The sequence below is a fragment of the Labeo rohita genome, chromosome 9, assembly GCF_022985175.1.
Source record: "Labeo rohita strain BAU-BD-2019 chromosome 9, IGBB_LRoh.1.0, whole genome shotgun sequence".
In the NCBI taxonomy this organism is placed as follows: Eukaryota; Metazoa; Chordata; class Actinopteri; order Cypriniformes; family Cyprinidae; genus Labeo; species Labeo rohita.
The window spans coordinates 34,213,220-34,226,595 of record NC_066877.1 but is presented as its reverse complement, the minus strand read 5'-3'; the positions used below and the strand labels follow the sequence as shown (position 1 = coordinate 34,226,595).

The window sequence follows — 13,376 nt, the reverse complement described above, 5'->3', positions numbered from 1 at the left end:
TATTTATTTAGCAAGCCTAAAGAATCTTGTAAGCCACATTTTATAGATATAATAGATATAATGCAAATATATATAAAAAATGTTAATTAGACTAACAATATCTATATATTACTATACTATAACAATTTACACATTAATATTGCACTATATTTTAACTGTAAAAAATATATAAACAAATAAAAGTAAAATAAATCTCAGAAAGCTTTAGGTTATGAGAAGTATTACTGTGTCTTCAAAAATAATTCTTATTGTTTAGCTGCTATAACCTAATACTGATACTGATGCTTATACTGTGTTTTTCCACCAAAATGATGCCAGTGCTAACTACCAGGATGGAAAGTGACATGAGGACACAGGAGAAACCTATAAAATCGATTATCCACCCCAAATTGTGTGCCACTGTGCTTTAAATGCAAATTTGTATGTACAAGCAATGCTAATGCAGTAGCAGTCATAACATGGCCAAATGTGTGTAGGCGAAGCAGCTGGAAATACAGAGGCAAACTGACACTTTCAGGGTAGAACAATGACAGTGATCTATAAAAACCCCAGAGGCTAATTCATCTGCCCTCAATTAGCTGTCCCACTTCATCCTGATCGCTCTCTCATTACACAGCCAGCACACACATTTATCTGCAGCTCATCTGGACACAAATGTCTGCAGCAAAATGAGCATCTTGTTTGTTTGCATGTGTAGAAACTGCCTGCTAATCATTTTGGGTGTCTGAATTTGCTTACGGCAGCATGCCAGGATCATACATGTATTTGTGCATGTCTAAACAACAGAAAACTGAAATGTTTGACGAATCTTTATTCGTTTTGAAAGACCAACACTTGATTAGTTTCTCTTTGAGAAATGGCTTGCTCATGTATGGATAATAAAGCCTTAATCAATGTTTACACAATTGGATTCATTCACAATATAGATACAGAAGACTGTTAGTGGCAAACCCAAACAGAAAAACAAAAAACAATTACAACAACATTTATAAAATAGTGATTGGCAATCATCATTCATTATTCATATCCTAAAAAAAACTTGAGTTGCTTATACAGTGCTAGCAGTGACAAACACAGAATTTTAACCCTTTAATCTAAGAAAGCCAGAAAATAAATACTGGTCCTAATGCCAGGAAGAAATCTGACAGAACTTCCCATTTTTGTAAATCTCACAACGGAACAGAAATGGATGCAAATTTGGCACATAAAACATTACCACATGATCCCAAAGCTTCAGGAGCTACAATAAGGACAAGATTAAACTGGACTTGAAAACTGGACTTAAAACTTCACTCTGTTTTTCAAACAAATCAAATTATAGTGCACAAAAATATATGGCAGCATATACAGCGTTTTGGTGCTTGATAGTGGTCACTATGAAATATTTTATGGAAAAGAGCTGCAATCAATTGTCAATTTCAATTAATTATCAATTATTTCTCAGAAAAAATAACAGAAGATGAGAGCAGAGCAATATATATATTACTATTTTTCTGACTAAATTTTATCTGAGTATGATTATATTTAAACACACACACAAGAGCACATAACCAAATTATAACACACACACACACACACATACAGAGAGAGAGAAAGAGATACAAAGAAAATAAAATTTAGATTCATTTCTGACTTTTAGCTTTTCAGCCTGTGGACATGATTAGCTTTAAGGACACAATGAAACTAATCTCAAGAAAGCGTCATGATGCAGCTCAGAGGAAATATTAGTAAAGCAAATAGTGTCACTAAACAGTTGAGTCTTTAAGAAGGAAAGATCAATGTGCTTAATTTTCCTGTGTAATAAAACCCCAGCAACTGTTTTACATTTATTTCACACACGGCATTCAGACAGACCGTATTTCCCTGCAACAGTCCTCAATTCCACCCCAGAAAAAGAGATCATTTGAGTTGCGACTGCCTCGTTTTGTTCTGCGTGGATCGTCGCTGAGGAACCAGTGAAAAGGGAAAAGTTCACAATCTCTTATGTAACCTGGGCACGGATGAAAATCACTAAGGTACCACTTCGACTTCTTCAGCTTCTACCAAGCAGGCCTGATCGCTGGAAGGGGATCTGAAGGGCGGGTGGTACTCGATCAGGTTTAGGAGGGATGAACCACTGTTGTTTCTTTGGTGAAAGAACCAAACCACCGCAGAAACGACCAGGATCAGCACCACGCTGAGGATAACCAGAGCTGACAGAAGAGGATTGCCCTCTAGAGATGAGGAGAAGGAATGATTTACAATGAACGTGATGGCTTTGAACAAATTTTAACACAGTTATGGACATTATGTCTCTTGGGGGGGGAAGAGTGCACAGATATAACAGCAAAATCACATTAACAACAAAAATATGTATATAACAACAAAAAATAAGATTATGCTTACTTGGTCGGCTTATCCAGACTCCCTCTGAAAAACAAACCAGAAAGATTACATTTTCAAATCTTTATGGGCAAAACACAACTAAATTTTACTTTCAATAACACTGGAAACCATAAACATGCACTAGCATGTTCTTTCCACAAATGTACCATTTGATTATACTTCAGCAAAATTATGATATTACATCAGTACATACACCTGGAACTTATGGAGGGCCAAATTACTCAAAAATACATCTTAAAATAAGTATTTGAATATGTAAGAACTAGAAAGTTCAAAGAAATTGAGTTTGAAAGGTGACATTCAGTAATGTTGTGTGACGCGTCGACAACCATGACCCTGTAAATTAAAATGAAACGTCAGGTGCTTAAATTAAAAACAATCCAAAGATAATGATAAAAATGAAAAATGAACGCAAATAAATGCAAAAATGAAATACAACATTTGTTTGGTCATTTAATATTTAAAATATTATTTAAAATATTTTTTAAATGTTTTATTAAGTATTTAAGTTTTTTTAATGATTAATATTTTAAATAATATTTATGTATTTAAATATGTATGTAATCACTGATTTTTGAGTAATTTGGGCATCCAAAAAAACACTAACCAAAAAACTAGTGTTATTACAGTTAACTAGAACTATTAAAAAAAAAAAAACAAGCATTTTTGTTACTTAAAAAAGAAAAAAAAGGTTTTCTGAAATAATAATAAACAAATTATTTTCAGCTATTTAGTTTAACTTGATGTACTAAAATAACTAAAACTGAAATAAAAATAAATAAAAACTATACAGAAATGTAAAAAAGGCAGCGGCTATTGGCACTAAGCGTGAATAGTGATAGAGGCTATTTACACTAAGTGCAAATAGTAATGGATTCTATTGACACTACTCCGTTCTCAAAAACAAAAAACACTAACCATAGAACTAGGGTTATTATAGTTAACTAGAACTATTAAAAAATAAATAAATAAAAAGATTTTTGTTACTTAAAAAAAGGTTTTTTGAAATAGAAATAAACTAATTATTTCAGCTATTTGCCAAAGCACCACTTCTCATTTTCATTTATATATATATATATATATATATATATATATATATATATATATAAATGAAAAAAAAAAAAAAAAAAAAAAAAAATATATATATATATATATATATATATGTATATGTATATATATACATACACTACCGTTCAGTTTGGGGTCAGTAAGACTTGTAATAGTCTTTAAAGAAGTCTCTTATGCTCATCAAGGCTGCATTTATTTGATTAAAAATATAGAAAAAAACAGTAATATTGCAAAATGTTTTTACAATATAAAATAATGTTTTTTATTTTAACAAACTTTAAAATAGAATTTATTCCTGTGATGAAAAGCTGAATTTTTTATCAGCTGTTACTCCAGTCTTAAGTGTCACATGATCCTTCAGAAATCATTCTAAGATGCGGATTTATTATTAGAATGATCAATGTTGGATAATATCAACAGTTGTGCTGCCAAATATTTTTTGGAACCTGTGATTTTTTTTTTTTCAGGATTCTTTCATGAATAACAAGTTTAAAAAGTACAGTGTTTATTCAAAATATAAATATTTTATAACAATGTAAATTATTTATTATTAACTTTTAATAAACTTCTAATTATTACATCCTTGGTGAATAAAAGTATTAATTTCTTAAAAAAAAAAAAAAAAAAAAAAAAAAAAAGAAACAATAAAAATGTACTGACCCCAAACTTTTGAACGGTAGTATATATATATATATATATATAAAAGGCAGCTATTTGCCACTTTTAAGTGTAAATAACGATAGATGCTATTCACACTAAGTGAAAACAGCATATTTTCTTAGCAATAGATGCTATTTACACTACATGCAGCTATGGATTCTATTTACACTAAGTTAAATTAGGAGGATTTTCTGCTATTTATACTACTTACTGCAAATAGTGGCAATTATCTGCACTTCAGTATTACAGTATGCAATATCCTAATAATGTATTGAGTGCAAATTATAAATTTAATTTAAATTATTAAAAGGATGCCACCATATTGGGATAATATAAGGCCTCCCTACACCTACCCTAACCCTAGATGCTACTTTATTTGCAACTTTTCAATTATTTCCTTCATTTTTATTGAAAATAAAAGCCTTTCTGATGTGACACGTAATTTGGAAAAAAAATTTGGAGGAAAAAAAAATTGAACCTGGGTCAATCGCGTCAAATATGACTACGGCATGCGCTTTACTATCTACGCCACTGGAGCTGATGTTAAACTGTCTTTTGTAGTATTGACTAGACCGAGAACACATTAATGGGAAGAGTTAGTGTAAACAGCCTCTGCCAACAAATAGACATTCCAAAAAAAAAAAAAATGAACAAGCAATAACTACACATAAAATTACTAAAACTTGAACAAAAATCATAATGAAAGGAGTTGTGAACTTACTCGTCTTACACACTACTCCGTTCTCAGGTTCATCCATACAGCTGACGTTTTCCCATCTCCCTGTGTTGGAGTGAAGAACGACACACGTGTCCATTAAGGGCAGATCAGTGTCATCATTGCCACCGTCCTCCCAGTTACTAAAGCCCAACACGCTGTTATCATCATTCCACCTAAAGACATCTTCTGCAAGACACATAGAGAGAAATATATTTTTAATGAGACATATTTCACAAAAACTCACAACTCATTCATGCACTTTCAACAAAACCTCACCTAGATGACATTACCTTAATGACATAAAGCCGAAAGTTTAAGTTTGACAGGCATAAAAACATGTAAACACCTAATAAATGAAACTGCAAAACTGAAGACTGCAAAGCTTGTTGAATCTGTGTCACATCAGGTCACTCTTACTGATCCATGAACACGATCAAAGTTCACATTGTCCCCTGGAACATTGTTCAATAACTAAGCAAAGCCTTTCATCATGAAGCCTAAACAGACTGATGCAAACAAGTGGCGTTTGGATTATGTTTCTATAGTTTTCACTTGAAAGCGTCTGGGGTCTGGGTGTGGATAATGTATTCTTTGAATCCGCAAACTTCCCGATCAGCCACTAAAATAACAGGATTTCCTTGTGTTGTGAGATGACACGTGTGAAAATTGCACTAGAGGAAGACAGCTCGGGAAACTGAATGTGTGTTTACATGCACATTAAATATGGACTACTGATATAACCTGAAGATACAGAGCAACTTTAAAGGGCCAGTACAAAGACTGTCATCATTTACTCACCATTTACTCACCATTTAGACCTGTCAGTGTTGTCAAACCTGCACAAAGTGTTACCATTTGTACCATTTGAATTGAGAACAAGTCAAAAAGAACAGCTTGAACATTCTGCATAAAATTTCATTTTTCTTTTTTTATGTACAAAAGAGCTAAGAATGACATGAGAGTGTGAAACCAGTGCTAAAATGTTTATTTTTCCATAAGGCAGCCCTTTAAAACTTAAAAGTGTGCATGATTCACTCATTTGGAAGTTATACAAGCTGTCAGCAACACCAGATATAACGTTCAAAAATAACTAGACAGACTGGTGAAGATTTTCCAAGGCACGTCTCCTTTAACAGTCTCAACTAAAAGCACGGACTAGGCAACAGTCTGGTAAACAACTCTCTGCCATGGCCTCTGGTTTGAACAGATTAGTCAAGTTCAGCTGCATTCCAGTTTAGAAAAGCTGGATCACATCCAATAATCTGCTTAAACATGTACTGCATAGGTTTTGTTTTTTTAATAATATCTTATACTCTTATATCATTTTACTATTTGAATCAATGTGCAAGTTCTATTTTAGTTAATCTTTACTGAACAATTAAATAAGATTTACATAGTGAAGAACAAAAAGCTAAAATTTACACAATAAAAAAAAACAAACATTTCTATGTAAAATTCAACATAATTCTTTAGAAAAACCTTTTATGGTTTATATTTTTAATTTGAAAATTACTAGTCACAATTTTACACCAACATTTTACTTTTTACTAGTTCTGAATGAAATGGGATATTCAAAGGTGGGGCTTGAATTTATTACAAAGGTTTGAGTTAATTTGTTGTTTTTTTAATTAGTTTTTTTTTTTTTTATATTTGAATTAGTTTTATATTTTTATATTTGAATTAGTTTTTATTTTGCATACATATTTTATTTTCAATTTAATAGGGGTTTGAGTAATTTTGTAGTTTTTATTGTTGTTTTTTTTTAAACAAAAGTATGTTTTTATTAACTTTGTTTCAATTTATAATTTTTTGTTTTTTAGTACATTAAGCTAAACTAAATGAAAATGGGTAAATAAATAAATATTTTTACAGTGCTATTTTAGTATAATTAATGATATTTAATAAGGGTTTGAGTAATTTTGTAGTTTTTATTGTTTTATTATACAAAAATATGTCTATAAAGATTTAGATAATTAATGATACTATTATTTTTTTTATTTTTATTTTTGTAATTTTAATGAAAGTTTGAGTAGTTTTGTTGTTTTTTTCCCAAACATCCAAAAATACATCTATAAAATCTATAAAGCATCAAAATTTTACTTTCTTGGTAAAAATAAAACTTTAAAATCAATATGATATTGTATCCGCAACCCAATATAACTTCTGTAATCTGATGTATTTCTGAATTAAACAGGATATTCAAAGGTGGAACTTGAATTTATTAAGGAAATTGACTGGCTCCTGCAAAGTGGGTGTTACTTTCCAGATTAAAGTAAATAATGAAATATGTTCAATTAAGAAGTTTAAAGACAGACTTTACTTGGTTTTGAGACACAAGATAAGTAATAATAAAAAAAAAAGAAAAAAAAAAAAAAAAAAAAAGATTACAATTTTTTTTAAATTACCATCGCTGTCGTAGGACATTCCAAGCCAGACTCTCATTTTATCCTTCCATACAGAAGGACTGTACGTAATGATGAAGTCATTTTCCTTGGCGCTTTTTACTGTCAAGAGATCTAAAAACACAAAAGGCAAGGTTAAACTGTACCATATAGTGCATAAAAACAATATGCAGGTTTAGATATTCCAGCGTGTTACAGTTTGCAAACTGTTAAAAAAAAAAACAAAAAAAAGTAATCACCAAATCCTCTGCACATGTATTTTGCATCTTGAAGGGTGTAGCTTTTGGCGACATCCTCTTTTCCATGGACGAAGTGATAGCAGTCTCCGTTGAACGGCAACCACGTGCGTCCATCTGCAGGGCAGTCTGTATAGACACGACTTTTAAGTAACTCAACAACCTAACCAGGCATAACTACACAAGACAACAAGTGATAAAAGCTCTCTTTCACTGCAATTTAAAGATTTATTTTAACAGCCATTTATTCATAACAGAACATATGACGACAAAAATATAATAAGAAATAATAATAATAAAAAAAAAATAACCAATGCAGCATTTGATTTTAGCGAGGAAAGATTTATTAATTTTTTTCTTTTAAAGAACACATAAGAAGACATTTTGAACTGAAACAACAGTTCATGGTGTCATTTGTGACCCTGGATCACAAAACTAGTCGTAAAGTAGAATGGGTATATTTGTAGCAATAGCCAATAATACATTGTATGGGTCAAAATTATAGATTTTTCTTTTATGCCAAAAATCATTAGGATATTAAGTAAAAATCATGTTCCCTGAAGATATTTTGTAAATTTCCCACCATAAATATATCAAAACTTAATTTTTGGATTAGTAATATGCAGTGTTGGGGGTAACACATTACAAGTAACGTGAGTTATGTAATAATATTACCTTTTTCAAGTAACTAGTAAAGTAACGCATTACTTTAGAATTTCTAAAAAAATATCTGAGTTACTTTTTCAAATAAGTAACGCCAGTTAGTTTTTTCATTATTATTTTTGCATTAATTCATCTCACTCACAAAAAACAGATTCAGTATTCCCTAAAAATGAATAAAAACAGTAAAATGCAAACTCAGAATATGATGCAACCCTGCAATAATTAAATATGTTAAATAAAACAAATTTCCTTTATGTATTTAGTCCCATTTTATTAACCAGCGTCTTTGCTGCTGACCTTCAATGATGCAATTTAACCATACTAATAAGCAAAAATTACTTTAGATAAACTAACATTTGTGCTTCAATTTTTTTTTATAGTTAAAGAGTGATCTCCTGCATAAATGCACTTTTATTTCAGCCTGAGGTGAATTCATTTTACTTTTAGTGTTAAAGAGCTTTTACATTATAATTGTTTTATATTAAAAACAAAGAAGCAAGCCCTGCCCAGATTTAAAAAGTAACGCAAAAGTAAGGTAACGCATTACTTTCCATGAAAAGTAACTAAGTAACGCAATCAGGGAGTAACTAGGGATGCTCATTTTAACCGGTTAACCGTTAACCGACGGAAAGAATTTTGGCCGATTAATACAATCAGTTAAACGGTTTAAAAGGCCTTTTTTTCCCCAGTAACTGATCAAAATACTTTAAAACATTTGCTGGATGATTAAAATAAAATAAACTTGCATTTTGGAGAGAAAAAAAAGATAGATCGTCTAGGCCTATAAGTCGCATTTTATTATTACATTCTGAAGCCGACGCGAAATGTTTACAAACACTATAAACATAGGCTAGGCTATTTTAGTTTCCCCTCACTCTATAAAAAATTCTTCAATTTAACAATATTCAGTAAAGAACAAGAATGTAAAATATAAGAAGCTAGGATATATAAACGCCAAGCCAAAATAAATTCATTAAGGCTAAAGTGAAAGTGAAACTAAGGTCGGGTCTCTCATTCGAAACGAATCCAAATGTTTACATATTTGAGATGTATTTGAATGCCAAAATATTATTTATTACATAAACCTGGTTTTGTACTTCACTTGCATTCCAGTATCCACATAAAACAAATGGTTTGGCATAATATTACTTCAGTGTGTTGATAACGATTAAGCAGTGTGATTTTTTTTCATATGTTTGGCTGACTGTATTTTTATTATGATAATGGAAAGGCTTTTTCCTTCTAACAGTGGAAACGACTCCTTCTAGTCATACAGATAATCAAAACTGTAAACGGTTTGCGTTTGTTTGTGTACATTCACAATAAAAACAAAACTTTGTGCTTTTGCAAAATAAAGAAAAAAATAGGAAGACGCTTTTTAGCCGTCTTCCTTTCGCGCAGCACAAAAATGAACCAAAAACTCTGCATACTATAGCTACTTGTTGCTCAGTTTTTTCTTTCATTTTGTTTAGTAAAAATATTTATTGTATAGGCCTATTCATTCATTATATATATAGCCTAGCTTTATGATGTTTTTCTCCGCTGGCATAAGCGCTGCAAGTGCGTGATGTGATGCGTCCATGCGATTCCTCATGTTTTATTGTTTGCTGCTTTTTGCACATGTAAAATTAATCACTGGAAAACAAATTTTGGTATTTTTAACGAGTCACAGACACTTATCCTTTCTAAAATAATTAAATTCTATTTTAAAATAATCTTGTCAGTTAACGGTTAATAATCGGTTAACGAGCGTCGGCTAGGAAAAATAACCGAAATGAACATCCCTAGGAGTAACGCAAAATTGTAATGGATTACTTTTAAAAGTAACTTTCCCCAACACTGGTAATATGCATGGCTAAGAACTTCATTTGGACAACTTTCTCAATATTTCACAAAAGCATGGCAGCCCATATGACATTTCATAACATTTTCTAGCAAGAAATAATGATGTTTGGACAATGTCATTAACGACTAAAGTTACCGAATGGCTTCAGAAGACTTGTATTATAGCGTAAATGTCATTTGGCACCATAGAGGTGTGTTCATAAGTAAATTTATGTAAATAACAACAGTATTCTCACTGTTACATAACTATACAACGAAAGACTGCAGTCTGTTACTTTAAAAATAACGGCTTAATTTCAATTACGTTTGCACGCACGAAAATCAAAGCTCATCCAAAGCCCAAATTCCCTGATATTTCCAGAAAGTTTCGTCACTGTCACCCAAAACAGAAACAACATGACAACTTCAAAAGACTCTTCATTATGGTTTTACACTACTGATAATTGTAATTATCCTATTACCAAAACAAAATAGGCTATATGTGAAACTCCCTCTTTCGCTGACTAGTGTTTTCCCCAGTCTTACTAAGTTAGTAGACAGTGATGCTACTTTTAGTGTTAAAGAGCTTTTACATTATAATTGTTTTATATTAAAAACACAAAAGCAAGCCCTGCCCAGATTTAAAAAGTAACGCAATAGTAATGTAACGCATTACGTTCCATGAAAAGTAACTAAGTAACGCAACTGTAACGGATTACTTTTAAAAGTAACTTTCCCCAACACTGGTAATATGCATGGCTAAGAACTTCATTTGGACAACTTTCTCAATATTTCACAAAAGCATGGCAGCCCATATGACTTACACAATATTTTCCAAATGTTCTGAAACAAGAAAACAGCTTTCATCATAACATTTCATAACATTTTCTAGCAAGAAATGCAAGAAATAATTAAAGCTGCAAGCAGCGATGAAAGGGCCCTCGCACCCGGGCTCACCGCCGATCGGTGGCGAATGGTTGGCACTATGCTTTTCACATAGTAAATTTAGGAGAAATATGTCAGTCATTTAGATGTGCCAAACTTCCTTCTGCCAGCTGGTGGCGCTATAACTGAATATTGGCATGTAGATGTGTTCAGGCCAGAGCTTTTGTCAAACATATGAAGTTTGGTGCAGATTGAACATGGCATGCTTGAGTTAGCGTAAGACATGACACATCCTGCTGCCAACAGGTGGCGCTATGTTTATAACTGAATATTGGCCTTTAGATGTCTTCAGGTCAGGACTCTTACCAAACATGTGAAGTTTGGTGCAAATTGGACATTGCATGTTTAAGATAGTGTAAAATAAGTCATTTCCTGTTGCCAGCAGGTGGTGCTATGATTATAATGGAATACTGGCCTTCAGATGTGTTCAGGCCAGGACTCTTATCGAACATGTGAAGTTTGGGGCAGATCGGACATCGTATGTCTGAGTTACAACAATTTCTATTCCCATGGCGAAACATCAAAATTTGTCAGGCCGCCACGGACACGCCCTTCAATGAAAACTCAAGATCTTCACAATTTAACATAGCATAGGCCTTTAGATTACGCTGACCAAATTTGGTGTTGATCTGAATAAACCTCTAGGAGGAGTTTGTTACAGAGTAAAACATGTCACTTCCTGTTGCCAGTAGGTGGCGCTATGCCTAAAACTAAATATGGTCATGGATATGTGTTCAGGAGTGGACTCTTATAAAACATGAGAAGTTTGGGGCAGATCAGACATTGTATGGCTGAGTTATAACAACTTCGTTTTTCATGGCGAAACATCGAAATTTGACAGGCCGCCATGGACACGCCCTCCAGTGAAAACTCAAGATCTAAGCAATTTAATGTCACAAAGGGCTTAAGATTACACTGACCAAATTTGGTGTTGATCTGAATAAATCTGTAGGAGGAGTTCGTTCAAGTACGACGCCTGGAAATGGCAAAAATGACACAAAATTTGCCGGGAAAAATCAAAATAACTTACTTCCTGTTGGGATTTGGATTTCGTACCTGGACACATTTTTGTAGGTATCGGTGTGTTGCATGTGTGCGCCGATTTTCATACATGTAGGTGAAACATAGCTCGAGGCGCACTCCGTTGAAATTTTCTAGGTGGCGCTATTGAGACATTTTGCCACACCCACTTCTGAACCCCATATCAGACGTAAATTTTCGCCAGTTCTGATACGTGTGCAAAGTTTCATGACTTTTCGAGCATGTTTAGGCCCTCAAAAATGCGATTCATTTTGGAGAAGAAGAAGAAGAAGAAGAAACTGAGCAATTCCAATAGGGTCCTCACACCATCGGTGCTCGGGCCCTAATGATGTTTGGACAATGTCATTAACGACTAAAGTTATCGAATGGCTTCAGAAGACTTGTATTATAGCGTAAATGTCATTTGGCACCATAGAAGTGTGTTCATAAGTAAATTTATGTAAATAACAACAGTATTCTCACTGTTACATAACTATACAACGAAAATCATAACTTATCGAAAGCCCAAATTCCCTGAAATTTCCAGAAAGTTTCGTCACTGTCACCCAAAACAGAAACAACATGACAAAAGAGTCTTCATTACGGTTTACACTACTGATAATTGTAATTATGCTATTACCAAAACAAAACAGGCTATATGTGGAGCTTCCTCTTTCACTGACTAGTGTTTTCCCCAGTCTTACTAAGTTAGTAGTCACAGCTCGTGACAGTGATGCAGAGCTACTAACTTGTAGAGAAGTTAATTGACATTTAGTTTCAAAACCTTTAAATAACAATGCAATAAACAATCTGTAAGAGTTTGTCATGGGGAGAAGAATGGAGGTCTCAAATGAACTTCTCGAGTAAGCGCTGAAGTTCACTGTTGTTTGCATCGCCATAAAACAAACAGCCACGAGCTGTTATTAAACGCTTAACAGCTCAAACACTCGCCGAAAGCAAACTACTCACCGAGAGTGTCCTCTCCTTGCGCGAAATGGCACGTAAGAGTGAGAAAAACGATGTAAAACAGAGTAAAATGACGAGATCTGGTGTCCATGTTTTCAACAAATGCAGTTATCATGGCTGCGCGCGGAACGCGTCACATACACACAAACGTGCGCGCACACGCACACGCACAATGTCAACGGTAAAGTTTTCTTTTTTACGATTTTTATAACTTTGCGACATTTTTAAAGCAAATAAACAGCGTATAGTACAGAAATAGACAATATAGGAGATAAACATGGAGGAGTAAATAAAATAAAATAACTAAAAAGAGAAATTGTAAATAGTTATTAGAAGCTGATTGGATAAATAAATAAAGTATTGTTTTTTTACAGTGTTATTTTAGTATAATCAGTTATACTGTTATACTTTTTATATTTTTAAGTAGTTTTACTCTTTATATTATATTTTTGTATTTTGTTTTCATTGTCATTTTAATGAAGGTTTAAG

General features: G+C 32.7%; 1 protein-coding gene across 1 annotated transcript; it reads right to left on the bottom strand.

The window, feature by feature from the left end:
- Positions 1-796: 796 nt before the first annotated feature.
- cd302 (CD302 molecule) lies at positions 797-13,031 on the bottom strand. Its single transcript, XM_051119876.1, has 6 exons — positions 12,891-13,031; positions 7,473-7,598; positions 7,237-7,347; positions 4,835-5,017; positions 2,386-2,409; positions 797-2,213 (listed from the first exon to the last, which is right to left on the bottom strand). The coding sequence occupies exons 1-6, from the start codon at positions 13,000-13,002 to the stop codon at positions 2,011-2,013; spliced, it is 759 nt and encodes a 252-aa protein (XP_050975833.1). The 5' UTR covers positions 13,003-13,031; the 3' UTR covers positions 797-2,010.
- Positions 13,032-13,376: the final 345 nt, after the last annotated feature.